The sequence below is a fragment of the Poromitra crassiceps genome (assembly GCF_964638095.1).
Source record: "Poromitra crassiceps genome assembly, chromosome: 10".
NCBI classification, from domain to species: domain Eukaryota; kingdom Metazoa; phylum Chordata; class Actinopteri; order Beryciformes; family Melamphaidae; genus Poromitra; species Poromitra crassiceps.
In genome coordinates, this window is record NC_139631.1 from 50540853 (window position 1) to 50554795 (window position 13943).

General features: G+C 44.0%; 1 protein-coding gene across 1 annotated transcript in view; it reads right to left on the reverse strand.

The window, feature by feature from the left end:
* The window catches only part of LOC310783085 (cip1-interacting zinc finger protein-like), a 90162-nt gene that overhangs the window by 61738 nt on the left and 14481 nt on the right, over positions 1-13943 (reverse strand). The window contains exons 5-6 of the mRNA XM_083643873.1: positions 13723-13766; positions 10758-10892 (exon numbers count right to left, since the gene is read on the reverse strand). Of these exons, the coding sequence (XP_083499999.1) occupies positions 10758-10892; positions 13723-13766 (179 nt within the window). The remainder of the gene's footprint in view (positions 1-10757; positions 10893-13722; positions 13767-13943) is intronic.

The window sequence follows — 13943 nt, forward strand, 5'->3', positions numbered from 1 at the left end:
GTTTATAATGCGGAAAAGCGCATCAGCGCACTGGAGGACAAAAACAACACAGTGAGTCCGAAAGTGGATAAAATGCAAAAACATCGAAACGCTGCACACGCAGGTTGATGACTTAATCAGCAGGAGTAAAAGAAATAACATTCGCCTGATCAATGTAAAAGAGGGAGCTGAGATTGGTGACATGGACGCTTTCGTGGCAAAATCCTGTGTTACATCCTGGACCTGAAGGAAGGCGAGAAACCACCAGAGGTGGACAGGGCACACCGGGCGCCTCGGCCACGTCCAGACCCCGGCCTGCCACCGAGGGCCATCTTCATCTGCCTACTCCGCTGGCCCGACCGTCAACTCATCCTCCAGGCTGCGGGGAAGAAGCCCCTCACCTGGGAGGGTACGCGCTTTTTCGTCCGGCAGGACCTCTCCGCGTTGGTGCAACAGAAACGCGCAACATACAACAGCATCATCGAGTCAATGGATATCGCTTTGGCGTACTGTACCCAGCGAGACTCGTCATAACCAGACCGGACTATCTTTAGCACTCTTTCTAACTATAAATCCACTTCTGTTTTAATTTCCTCTCTTGCCCTCTTTTCACCACACCGCGGACACTGTGTGCCCAGCGGCGGAACAAGAGCTCAAAGTGAAACTGCCGAATATCTTTTGAGTTGGACTGGTCAATAGTACTGTGAGTAACTAAAATAAAAAAATAAAAAACGGAATTCTCTCTTCTTTAGCACTCTTTCTAACTATAAATCCACTTCTGTTTTAATTTCCTCTCTTGCCCTCTTTTCACCACACCGCGGACACTGTGTGCACTGTAGAAAAAACAAAAAATACCATTAAAACACCCGCGGCTTATAGACCGGTGCGGCTTATATAAGAAAAAAATAGTCAACTTTGAAGGTGCGGCTTATAGACCGGTGCGCCTTATAGTCCGGAATTTACGGTAATAGAATGTGTGCTTTCTCTGTCTAAAAGAGTTAGTTTGTAGAGTTAGTAGTTATGTAGGCATTAGCACTTGAATACAGCATGGTTTCAGCGTCTGAAAATTTAAGCTGAGATAAATAGCTTTTTGTGAAATTCGATAGAACAGTCACTTTAACCATTCATTTTTGGCATCAGTAAGACGTCAGACATCTAAACAATAGTTTTGAACAGTAATTTCCTCCATAACAGCAGGAAACACCCCTCTCCTTCAAACTCCTCCCTCCGTGTGTGTCTTCTTGGCTGCAGCGGGCGTGTCACAAGCTCGTTTCTGTTGCTGCTGCTGTAACCTCGCGTCACCAGGCTCACTGCTTTGCTGCTGCTCCTGTCTGCTGGCGGCCGCTGGGCAAGTCTGGATGGGCTCGCTCGTTTCTTGCGGTTTCGGTTGAGAGCTTTGATGAAGCTTTTGCGATTCTGGTCTTATTTATGCTGCATGTTTCAAAGTGTGTTCCACCCGTAATCTATTATGCAAATTTGCAATCCCTCACCGCCAGCAATCAGCGCGAAAGCGAAAGCGTTTTCGCCAATCCATTCTACAGTATGAGAATGGTTTCATCGCGCGTTCCCCTGGAGTTTTGGCTCTGCTTTTTCTAGTTTGGAGAGCACTGTCGCCACTTAGTGGGTCGGTGGAATGGGTTGTAGACGTTCGGTGGCTCCAATAATTTTATAAGAGACGTGGGGGGCGTTGATCCATGTCCCACCGTCAAATTTTTTTTTTTTTTTTTTAAGCCGAGATATCTCGTCATTGGCAGTCAACCGTTGGATTTTGTAAGCCGAGATATCTCGTCAATGGCAGTGAACGTGTTAATATAGTCCATTGCACTCTGTTCATTGCATAAAAAACATAGGTTGATATATTCATCTAATGCTGAAAGCCAAAACCTTTTGGAAGAACTGATTACATCACATGATATGCTATAAATATGGAATGATGACTAAAAGTGGTATTTTACTGTCTGGTTAACTGTCAGGATATTCACGAGCCGGACATCGACTGGGGCATTGACGTTGCAGCTGACTGGAGAAGATGGTGACGTTGCAGCTGACATGGTGTGCTGGTGGTCCCTGAATTTTACGGTCCATTGAACGAACACCAGCTAGCAGAGGTTTAGTTGCTGATTGAGCGAAATGATGCAGATGCTGACACCAGGAACCTTTACCTCCTATGTCGTGAATATGTGGAAGCTGCTTTGTCAGATGTTTGATGATTTGTTAAGCAAATGACCCATGTCTAATTGTCAAAAACTTTCAAGGCCTTAATTTTCTCTTCCTCAAATTCAAAAAGTTTCAAGGACCCGTGGCCCCTGAGCCATTTCTAAGTGTTACCCATCTACAAAATAAATAACATTATATACAGTATATATATATATTATCAAGGGCATGTATTTTTAATTTTAATTTTGAAACACTCAGACATTTTAGAGAAGAAAAATGTTCCATTAAAACTGCAATTTTTGATCCAACTGCCATTACAACATACTGTAAATCATGCAGTCTATTATGTTGGGGTCACATTCGGGACTCTTGAAACTTTTTTACATCAGATAGTGTCATCTCTTGTTTGGCATATGGAACAAACAATCTTAAATTGCTGATTTATAAATGTGTTTGTCTTTGAGGAAGTGTTATTTTGGTACAATACCCAACAATGACAGTAGGTGGCAGCAGGACTTAGCTGTCAGGACTGTCAGTGTGAGCTGTTGTCAGGATAAACAAGAGAAGGCATGCCAGACTAAAGTTAGTATAGCCGGGCTGCGCAGTAAATGCTATGCTATGCTTCAGTTAGATTATAACATCTAAGGACAAACATTGCAAACTAGCTTAGGCTATAAATGTCAGGATATATAACAAAGAATGTTTCCTGTGAATGCTCTATGTTTATGTATCTGTCCCTATAGAAATAAACTTTTCAATCAATCAATTTCATCTGTTGAACCATAATTTGTTCCAAAAGGAATTAAATCGTAACGTTAATCAAAATGCCACAGAAACATTAGCTAATCAACACAGAGCTGCACACAGAGCTGCATTTATAGCCTAAGCTAGTTTGGGTTAGAAAAATTAGGGAATGCGTGTGACCACACCCACTATGGCCACTAATAGCGCTGCGTCCAGCCATAAATGCAAATTTAAGGCCAGGGGGAAAATAGAGCCCCATGTGTTTGGTCGCACTGATGTAATAATTCCAGGTGCTGCTGCTGTCTGTAGTAGTGTTGCACGATATACCGAAATGTTGATACTATTTCGATACTTTTTGTTAAAAACGGTTCTGTATAGACCTTATTCGATTGACGTAACTCACGTACGGGCACGCCCACCGCCGCCATGTTGTTGACATAGTGCTGCAGCTCTCAAGTGACAGCCTATGTAAGAGCAGCGTTTATAGGAAGCTAGCCGCGGTTAGCGTGTTCGGATGGTGACCTACATTATACATGGCTGTAGTAATGACAGCAAATGTTCCCGTGGTTTGTTTCTATCTCTACCGTCCACAGACGTGAAGGGAGCGAGACTGAGGATACGTCAGCAGCACAGGAGATGTGTGGATAGTTAGGAGAGACAGGTGAAACTTTCTGACAGCTCCTCACAGCAAAGTCTGTTCACCTCGTTTTTTCTTTTGTTTATTATTACAGGCATTAACGGCAGCATACAAACAATAACTCTGGGTTTTTTATTGCTGTCATCACCATCGCTATTTTGTAATGGAACAGAAACGACAATAAGGCTGTTAGTAGTTGTCAGCTGCAGCAGCGCTGTGCGTGCAGGACGGTATGTCAACAATATGGTGCCGTCCAGGGTTAGCGAATAAGGTCTATTGGAAGTTCCCAAAGTTCGTTATCATCGCTTTAACCCTGCCGTTGTTGTGGGATTCCTTGTCTAATTAACGTTACAAGCGACGCAGCAAATAAACAAAAACATGTTTCCAGTGTCTCTGCCATCACACTGGACATCAACACTAGCGGGAGACTTCTCCCACACCTGCAAATATACAGTAATGTTATGCCTACCGTTAACATAAACATCTTACTGAGAGGGGGAGAGCTAAGCTAAGTAGCTAACAGCTAAGCTAGCTAATTAGCTGATCTGAAAAGCATGTAAACAGCCGTGAGATAAGTGAGAGAGTCGGTAAAAGGAGGAGAGACCTGTGAGTGCTTGTGCAGAACTAGTGCACGTATAAGTGTACAGTACAGCGGATAATGAGCCGCTGTGATGAAGAATAAAGCAAGATTAACCGAGTTGAGAGCAGAAAAACACTATCGCAGCTAGGGTTGCCACCTTTCATGCAGAAAAATAAGGGACGCCCCCCGCACTGGAAATACCGGTAGTAGGAGCATGCCACTAGCATTCTGTGAATGCCAGTGTGTGCCGGTGTGAGCTCTTTGATTGGCTCACACCGGATCGGAGAGAGCAGAGTGTCAGCCTGTCCATGATTGATGGCTAAATCTAACCAATCTAACCCATCAAGACACCAACCAGATGCAGAGTATGGTGGGTTTTCATCACTCAATGCGGGTGGGTGGGTGGAAATACGGGACAAACCGCGTCCCGTATTGCTTGTGTGGGATCCCACTCATTCATATATGTGTATATATATATTTACAAGCAGAATTTATATATATTTACAAGCTGTATGTAACTGGAGCACTAGCGTATGTATGTTTTTTCTTTCTTTTCTTTTCCTGTATCTGAGTTTGTTCGTTTTTTTGTTTTTCTGTGTTCTAACAATTTAAATTGCTAAAGAAAAAAGAAAGAAAAAAAAGGGTTGTTAAATGGTTACTGCCGCGCACTCTGGCTTTTAGCGTCACAGAAAAATTAGGGAATGCGTGTGGCCACACCCACTATGCCCACTAATAGCGCTGCGCCCAGCCATAAATGCAAATAGCAGAGTATGGTGGGTTTTCATCACGCAATGCGGGTGGGTGGGATGGAAATACGGGACAAACCGCGTCCCGTATTGCTTCAAAACGGGATGCACAATTTAACTGTCAGATACTGGACGATTCCGTATTTTAAGGGACGGGTGGCAACTCTAATCGCAGCCCGATCCATATCCTGTAGGCTGGCTTCAGCAGCCTGCCTCATGCACATGATGCCTTCCGGAGCCCTCAGTAAAGCACGCGAGTGTGGCCTGTAATGTGTAGCTACAAAAGAAAGAACCTGGGTTACACTTACTGTATGTTATCCTGTGTTGCTGGACAGACACACTACTAACTTTTCAGTCTGAGCCATCTTACATAGCCTATAGTGTGCTGTACCAGTGCTGCAGTTTCTATTTTTCTATTGTGTTTCTATTTTCTATGAGACAGGCAAAGGACCTGTCTCAAACATTGACTGATATCACAGGATGTTGTGTCCATATATAATTAGAGATCGACCGATATTGCTTTTTCAATGGCCGATGCCGATGCCGATCTTTAGAGAGCAGGGCGGCCGATGGCCGATATATAATGCCGATTATTTTATTTTTTTTCATTCGATAAAATACGATTAAAATAAACTCCTCAAAAAAAGTTTGGAAACGTTATTTTGCTCGATTATTTCTCCCCTTTAATAATACCAATTGGTATTGTATTTTATATAGTTGGAAAGCCTGATTAGTCACCTTTACAACGGGGTACAACTTGTAAGGATTGTGCATTCGTGGAATGAGAAACACACAGCTAAACGTGTGGGTAGCGCTCCCCAAAAATGTGCAATATTCTTCTGTTGGTATTTTTTTTTAAAGAAATCTAGTAGCCTAGATTTCCATTATCCATTCATGCACATTGAAAATCGAATATAACATTATACTGTAGGCCTACATCTAATATAAGATGTTATCTTAGCCAGTACAGTAACATGTTTTTGATTATTCTTTTTATTATATAGAAAAATACATTGGGTTATGCGGTATAGATTTCAGTAGTGACTGGTAGGCTATAGCGAGAGAGCAGTATGTCAGAGAACTCATTCATGCACTGTTCTATACATTAACAATAATAATAATAATAATAATGTAACTGTTTAGATTTGCTGTCATTTGATGGGAGAAGTGTGTTTGCAGAAGATGGTGGTGACTGAGGAAACGTAACGTTACAGTAGGCTCATGGGTGCATGAGAAGACTCACATTCAGTGGCGGACTGCATAATCGGGCACGTCGGGCAAATGCCCGGTGGCCTGGCCTGGCCTGCCAAAAAAAAAAAAAAAAAAAAAAATTTGCAGGCCGATGCCGATTAATTAAAAATGCCAATAATCGGCCCCAATTAATCGGCCGGCCGATTAATCGGTCGACCTCTATATATAATAGCTATATATTTGTAAAGAGTGTAAAGAGAAATATGGTATTAAGAGATACATAGAGAATAGAGATACATTATGGCATTGTTCTAACATAGACATTCAGTTAATATGGTAGTGTTTTAACACCAGAGAGAAAAATTTCAAAAAGAGGTGTCCTTCAACCCCACAGTGACTGTTAAGGGTGTTACTAAACCTTGAATTTGTGAATGTGATCAACCTTGTGGACATTCCGTTTCTTATCCATTAGGTATCGAGTGTCGTATTAGTATCGAGCATCGTATCAGTATCGAGTATCATGATATTAAACTTGGTATCGAAGTCAAAATTTTGGTATCGTGACAACCCTATAATAGACTCAGGGCTCCAGACTAACTTTTTTACACTAGGTGCACCGGTGCACCTTACTTTTTAATTTAGGTGCACCAGCACATAATTTAGGTGCACCCACATTTTTCACCATGCCTTTTGGCACCGCAATAATACATTTTAAGCGTTACCTTCTTTGTCATGTTGTATACACATTGGCAAATTATTAAATGATACGCTCAAAGATTTTCATGTCAATAAATGTCTGTTAAAGTCACTATCACCAACTGAGTTAACACAGTGAGGATTGAGCCTATGGCCCACTGATGGAAGCCTTTGCATTTCAAGTATTGCAGTATTTATCAACTAGGTGTCTGTGATGTGATTATCACCTTACATTATGCTCCTAAATTGAAAAGGTTAGGAGCACATTTAAGGACACAATGATTAATCTACTGTTCTCATGATGATGCACTATGAATTTCTTACCAGAATGACTCAATGCTCATTGGCTATTGGCTATTGTCATTGAATTATCACTAACCATTTATTTAGTCATCTGTAGTTTGCCTAACATTGTGTAATGGTGGTCGATTGTAAACGTTCAAGTTACTGTGTGATTAGTGACATATCCCAGTGTGCTGTGAAATGAGTCTCACTGTGCACTGCAGACAGTGAAAAACCGTAGCAGATAGCTGCTCTTAGATGGTCTAACATTAAGGTGTGGACCAAAGCAACTCAGCAGATTGCTTTGGTCCACTAGTATTGGTGTCTAAATTGCTGAGATGCTTTGCATTAACATCAACATGATATTACGTGTAGTGAAACCTTGTATTTTTCTACAGCATATATGGATGTGTCTTGTAGCCTATTGCTGACACACTTTTTGTATCATATCATTATCTATGGACCTCTGCTAGTTCTATGTTTATTCTAGTAGAGCATACTTTTTCCTCTGACGTCAGGGCTCTGCCCCCTCCCTCCACGTCACTCCACGTTACCTGTGCCACGTATGTTCTCTTATTTATACAGGTGCGGCGGCCGACGCCCTTCCATACAGCCTGATGAAAACCAACGGTTGAAACGCGTTGCGTTTTTTGTTGCCCGTATCAATTTTTGAAGATGTACTCTGTATGTTAACTCTTGTGAAGTACGCAGGTACAATTACTTCTTATTAAATTTATTCATCTTTAAACTCTAAGCAGCTAATTTTTTTGCTTTGGTAACCTCAGGGGCCCTTTACACGAGGACAGTTTCTGGAAGAAACGACACAATAGCGTTTCCTTCACACCTTTTCCTTCACACCTTCTCCCTGTTTACATGAGCGCTGTTGAATTTTTAAAACGGAGTAATGTACATGCCAGCTCGCTAGGTGGCAGTGTGATCACCTTATTCTTTGCCCATACAAGGACGCTTCTGCATGATGTCATTTCGTCGTCGTCTTTCCGGTTTTAAACACGGAAGTAGAGTATGCCTACCGCAGTCATTTAGACTTGCCAAAAAGCTGTTTTCAAGCTAAAATAAACGCCAAACTGTTTTAAAGTTTTAATATTTGTCCGGGTGAGAACGTAACATATATGTGACCAGTTTATCAGAATAACGCCTATTGGAAATCTTTAACGAGCAGCGAGGACCGGGAGCGCTGACTGTGATCTGTCAAACCCTACTGTAGTTAGGCTACTGGCAGTGAGAAAACACTGTCGACGTGCTTTTGTAACGAACGTTAAATGCCGACCGGGTACAGCCATAGGCTCCTCGCAGCAGTAACGTTATGAACATGTCACTGAAGTTGGCCGCAGTGTAGCTTAATTCTGAATGTTGCCAAACTTCATTCATACTGATGTTTTATTTTGAAAATGGTTGCCAACTCGCGCACGGCTATGGCGTGTGTCGCGTGTGCATGCACATCAGAGTTTCTGAAATGTGCCGTCTCAAAGCGATTACATGGAACGATCAGCGAGAATTTCACTCTGGAGGGTGGTTTCAAAATGTGTCGTTTCCTAAGCGCGAATTCGCCGTCGCCATCTAAAAGGGAGGCACTAACGATAAAATAATTCCCCGTCACCATAGGAAACCGTCCTCGTGTAAAGGGCCCCTTAGTAATCCCAGAATTTGCTTGATCGTTAGCTAGCATCCCGCTAGCGATGCTAACATTAGACGCTAAGATGTCATTGTCATGCCAGCCAACCTAACGTTAGTCAGAACTCGACTGCTGAAGCCGTAGCTTTGTCTCCCGCGTACAAAACCACCATCTGACACATTTTAATTCCATCTGTTTGTGACTCCGATTCCGGTACGAGTGAGTCTGGCCGGTCACAGTAATCATTCTGGATGGCTGGCTGCCCTGTGTTGTACTAGCAATAAGGACGATACAACTTCCAGTCGGATTTTCAAAGTAAAACGCTATTTTTCTTTCGTCTTTATATGTGAGAGATTTAGATTGACAGCGCCGCACGTTATGGCACAAGAGCAGGGTGAGAGAGAGAGAGATAGAGAGAGAAAGAAAGACGCTACAAATTCCAGGCTGCACTAGTGCGTGTGAAAATATTTATACGCACTGGGAGATTTTAAGGTGGGAAAATGCGTGTAAATACACCCACTCTGGAGCCCTGACTGGTCCAAACCGGGTCCGGGCACACATTTCCCAGGTCCATCATTTTGGACCCGTGAAGACCCGTGAACTTCCTCAGTGGCTGAAGAAGATTCCTCAGTCGCTGAAGAAGAGCTGGGAGACCGAGTGAGTGAGTGAGTGAATGAGTGAGTAAGAAAGCACCTCTTTGCCTCAGTTCAATGGTAAGGGAGGGGCTCTTGGACACGGAGCACCAAGTGCTCAAAGTGGTTTCTCCCCCACACATGGACGAACACAGCAACCGACCTGATACATTTCCCTAGCTACATGTTGTTTTTGCCCACTAGATGTCGCGCTGGAGCTGTAACATCAGACGTACACAGTCTATAAAACACATAGGCATGGCTACCCAATTGCACCGTATGCACTCACATTGCTCTGCTATAGCTGTCTGCTGTCTACACTATGCAACCTGACCAGCCTGTGTCATGGAGACATGCAAAGTGAGCCACACAGCCGACCTACCGTACTGTAAACAAAACAAAGGAAAAGTCCCAAACTGTAATACAATCAGATACCTTATTTTCACAGCCATGGCCACTTTATTTTCCCAATCACAGCCACGGCTTGATCCATTATGCTGTCCAGTCTCGCTGGGTCACTCTGTCCATTTACAAATGCGAGGAAGAGCAAAATCCACACACACGAAAGAGGAGGCTTGGTCTGACGGCGCTACAGCAGGCTTGAATCAACAAGCCTCGTTTTCACAACACAGAGAGGGGTGTGGCTTCTTTCACTGCTCAAAACAACATAACTTGCCTGTCTCGCTATACAATAGTGGTTTGCGGGCAACTAGTAGGGCTGAATATCGCATTTAGCTCCTGTAACTCATTCCCCGCCAGGGTTTCGGACCTTTTGCAGTGATTTTCCAGGACCCACAGAATATTTTCTTCTATGACTATGTAAAAACCGAATATCCCAAAAGACAGAACAAAGAATCCACTTTCATGGGGGGGAAAGTTTGTTTCTGCAACTGCAACGTTACTTATATTTTCGCTGCATCTTGACATTGAATGAAACAATAGGCTATAGGCTCGATTTTGAGATTGTTCCGTTTTTTAGACTGGCTCGGAAAGCAGGCAAGAGCAGCTGAGTACACTCAGCCAATCAGAAGCAGAGATGGGCGGGTCATGCCTTCGCCATCCTGGCAAAAAAATATCCCCGGCGGGGCACACTCTCACGTTCTCCATGGGGCTGGTGCTTCCTAGTAATCGATGTGTGGAGGTCTGGGGGCATATTTGACGGCTGAAATTTCAATGCTGAGAACGCTTGCTGGTTTTGTGGGGCAATAACTCTGGCTTGTGGAGGAATATACGAGTATGAAAGCACTTCATAAGGTGGCCAAGAGCGCCATCTATCACATGGCGGTGAAAAGACGGGTTGATGCTCTATTACGTCATTGGCGGGGAATGAGTTAATATAATAAGACACGAGGTCTTGAGTTCCGAAAGATTCCTTCATGACTCGCACATCACTAGTATACAGGGTATATGGGTGTTGTATGGGAGAGTATATAGGTTCATGGGTGTAGTATGGGGAGGGGGGGGGGGGGGACGTGCCTACCTGTAGTCCGGAGCAGCTGCTGTTACAAACGTGGCAGTAGAGTCCACCTGTCTGTCTGTCAGGTGAGCTGTCTGTCTGCCTGAACTCACGGCTCTCACTGCTCTGCTGGATGGTGACCTTCAGAGAGCCCACACCCTGCAGCTGACACATGCACGTGCACGCACGCACGCACGCACGCACGCACGCACGCACGCACACACACACACACACACACACACACACACACACACACACACACACACACACACACACACACACACACACACACACAGAGTGAGTTCTGATTATTTTACTTGTCATGTTTTATTCTACAGTCTTTATTCTAGTCAAAAGTATGACATGTGGGGGGAAAATGCATTTTATTTATTTCTATTTTATTAACACATTCACTGCCAACAGTTTTTTTTTTTACTGTAGGTAGCTTCTGCCAAGGTTTTTTTTGAGGATTCTGGCTCATCTTTCAAGAGCCGAGGATTATTTTCTGCTAGGATTTTGTGAACACAAAATATCTCAAAATAACTAATAGAATGTGTGCTTTCTCTATCTAAAAGAGTTAGTTTGTAGAGTTAGTAGTTATGTAGGCATTAGCAGTTGAATACAGCATGGTTTCAGAGATTTTCAGAGAGTTTTGAGATAAATGGATTTTTAGAACCACCTCGCGTGCCTGTGATTATGGGTGCCCTTGGGCAAGTGTGTATACTGTATTGTGTGTGTGTGTGTGTGTGTGTGTGTGTGTGTGTGTGTGTGTGTGTGTGTGTGTGTGTGTGTGTGTGTGTGTGTGCGTGCGTGCGTGCGTGCGTGCGTGATTCGATAGAACAGGCAGAACAGTCACTTTAACCATTTATTTTTGGCATCAGTGAGACATCAGACATCTAAACAATATCGTTCTGAACAATTTCCTCCATAACAGCACCCGCACCCCCCTCTCCTTCAAACTCCTCCCTCCGTAGGTGTTAGAGCTGGGCTCGGGCTGAATTTTCCTTACCGAACCCGACCGAGCCCGTCACATTATTAGCCGAGCCCGGCCCGGCCCGACAGGTGTCAATTGATAATCTGTCCGAGCCCGGCCCGAACCCCCTCCCTGATTTTTTTTCCCCCTCGGAGTGCAGCGAGCGCATAATTCAATGAGTCTGTCCAGCCTATAAACAGCCCTATATAATCCCAAACCAAAATCAGTCCTCGTAATTCAAAGCAGTCAATGATTAATACGTAATGTACAAAGCAAAGCACCAAACAGCCTAATTCGTGCGTGCCGTGCACTGCCCACACAGTCCCACATCGCTGAAAGAAGTACTGCACGGTGAGCCGACACGCAGCTGACTCCGGGCAGAGCAGCAGAGTGCATGTCTGGGCGTGTTTCATTCGATGCCTTCAAGTGCTTTCATTAACGTAGTAAATTAGCTCAGGAGCTGATGATAGATATATTTGAAGGCAAAAACAAGTGACTCATTACGTGACCGAGCCCGGCCCGAGCCCGAACGCGACTTCAATGTTTCTGTCCGAACCCTTACGGGCCGGGTTCGGGTTCCGAGTCCGACGGGCCGGGTAGCCCTGCTCTAGTAGGTGTGTCTCTGGTGGCTTTGCAGTGTTTGTCACAGGCGAGTTTCTGCTGCCTGTCTGTCTGTGCTGCTGCTGCTGGCGCGGCCGCTCGTCGGGCGAGTCTGGATTAGACTGTAAAATCGGGCTCGTTCGTTTCTGGGTTTTCGGTTGTGAGCTTTGATGAAGCTGCGTGCGATTCTGGGCTTTCTGCTGGTGTTTCAAAGTGTGTTGCACCCATAATCTATTATGCAAATTTGCAATCCCCCACCGCCAGCTCCCAGCGCGAAAGCGAAAGCGTTTTCGACAATCCATTTTCATGAGAATGGCTTCCTCACGCTGCTGTTTTTTCTTGGCTTTCTCTCGTCTGGAGAGCACTGTCGCCACTTAGTGGGTCGGTGGAATGGGTTGTACACGTTCAGTGGCTCCCATATTTTTATAGGAGACGTAGGGGGCTTGGATCCACGTCCCACCGTCAAATTTTTTTTTTTTTTTTTTTTTGACGAGTTAACTCGTCCATGGCAGTCAAGCGTTGGTTTCTGCTTGACGAGTTAACTCGTCCACGGCAGTGAACGTGTTAAAAAGTAATAATAATCCTATTATAATAATGTGAAGTGTCTGTCTGTCTGTCTGTCTGTCTGTCTGTCTGTCTGGGTGTGTGTGTGTGTGTGTGAGCAGAATTGTGTTCGGCTACACAGCTATACCATTTTACGTGCGATCGGGCTGACAGGACGTTTGCGAGTGACCTGACGGAGCCAGATTTTTTTAATTAGGTGATTGCCCTAATTACCTAATGATGTGATGACATCAGTGATGATGTCATCAGTGATGTCATCTTTCCTGGCTGAGGCTATATAAGTGATGTTATGTGTTCAGATTATCAAAACCACTAGTCGACATTGTGCATCATAGTCGACTAATCATTCATCTGTAGTTTTAGGAATAAACAATATAAATAAATAAATAAATAAATAAATAAATAAATTTAACGTAGATTTGTTTGAACAGTCATTTTCTACATGTAGCCATCAACAGATGAAGTTAAATCAACAGAATTTAAGGTATTTAGAGAGGGAAAGACTCCTGTTGTCACTGCAGTCAAACAGTCGCTATATCCAGCTCAGACAAGGTGCTGGGGTTTAGCAGCTCATCTGTAAACAGCCTCAGAGCCAAACAGGACTCTGCTATTGGTCCCGCCTACATTAGTTAACCCTTACTGACTGTTTTTGAGACCTTTTTGACCAGAACTGATAAATTTTTTGGGGTGAAAGAAAATCACATGGCGCGTGACTATTCAACTAGTCGACTACCTTTTGGGACTAGTCAATGACTACTCAAATTCAGTAGTCGTGAATGCCCTCGTTAAAATATGAGCTGGGGGTTGTGATGTTGAGGTGTTCAGATATGAGCTGGGGGCGGAGCTTCTCACCTCAGCTGCTCTGCTCTCCTCGCAGCGCTCTGATGACGTCTGCTCTACACACACACACACACACACACACACACACACACACACACACACACACACACAGAGTTAACATGTCATCCCTCTTCCAAGGACAGAAGCTGAGATGGATGACATGCGTCATTCTGGAACCCACGCCTCTTCTTGGTAAGACACTGCCTCTGATTGGCTGACCCTGATATTCTTAC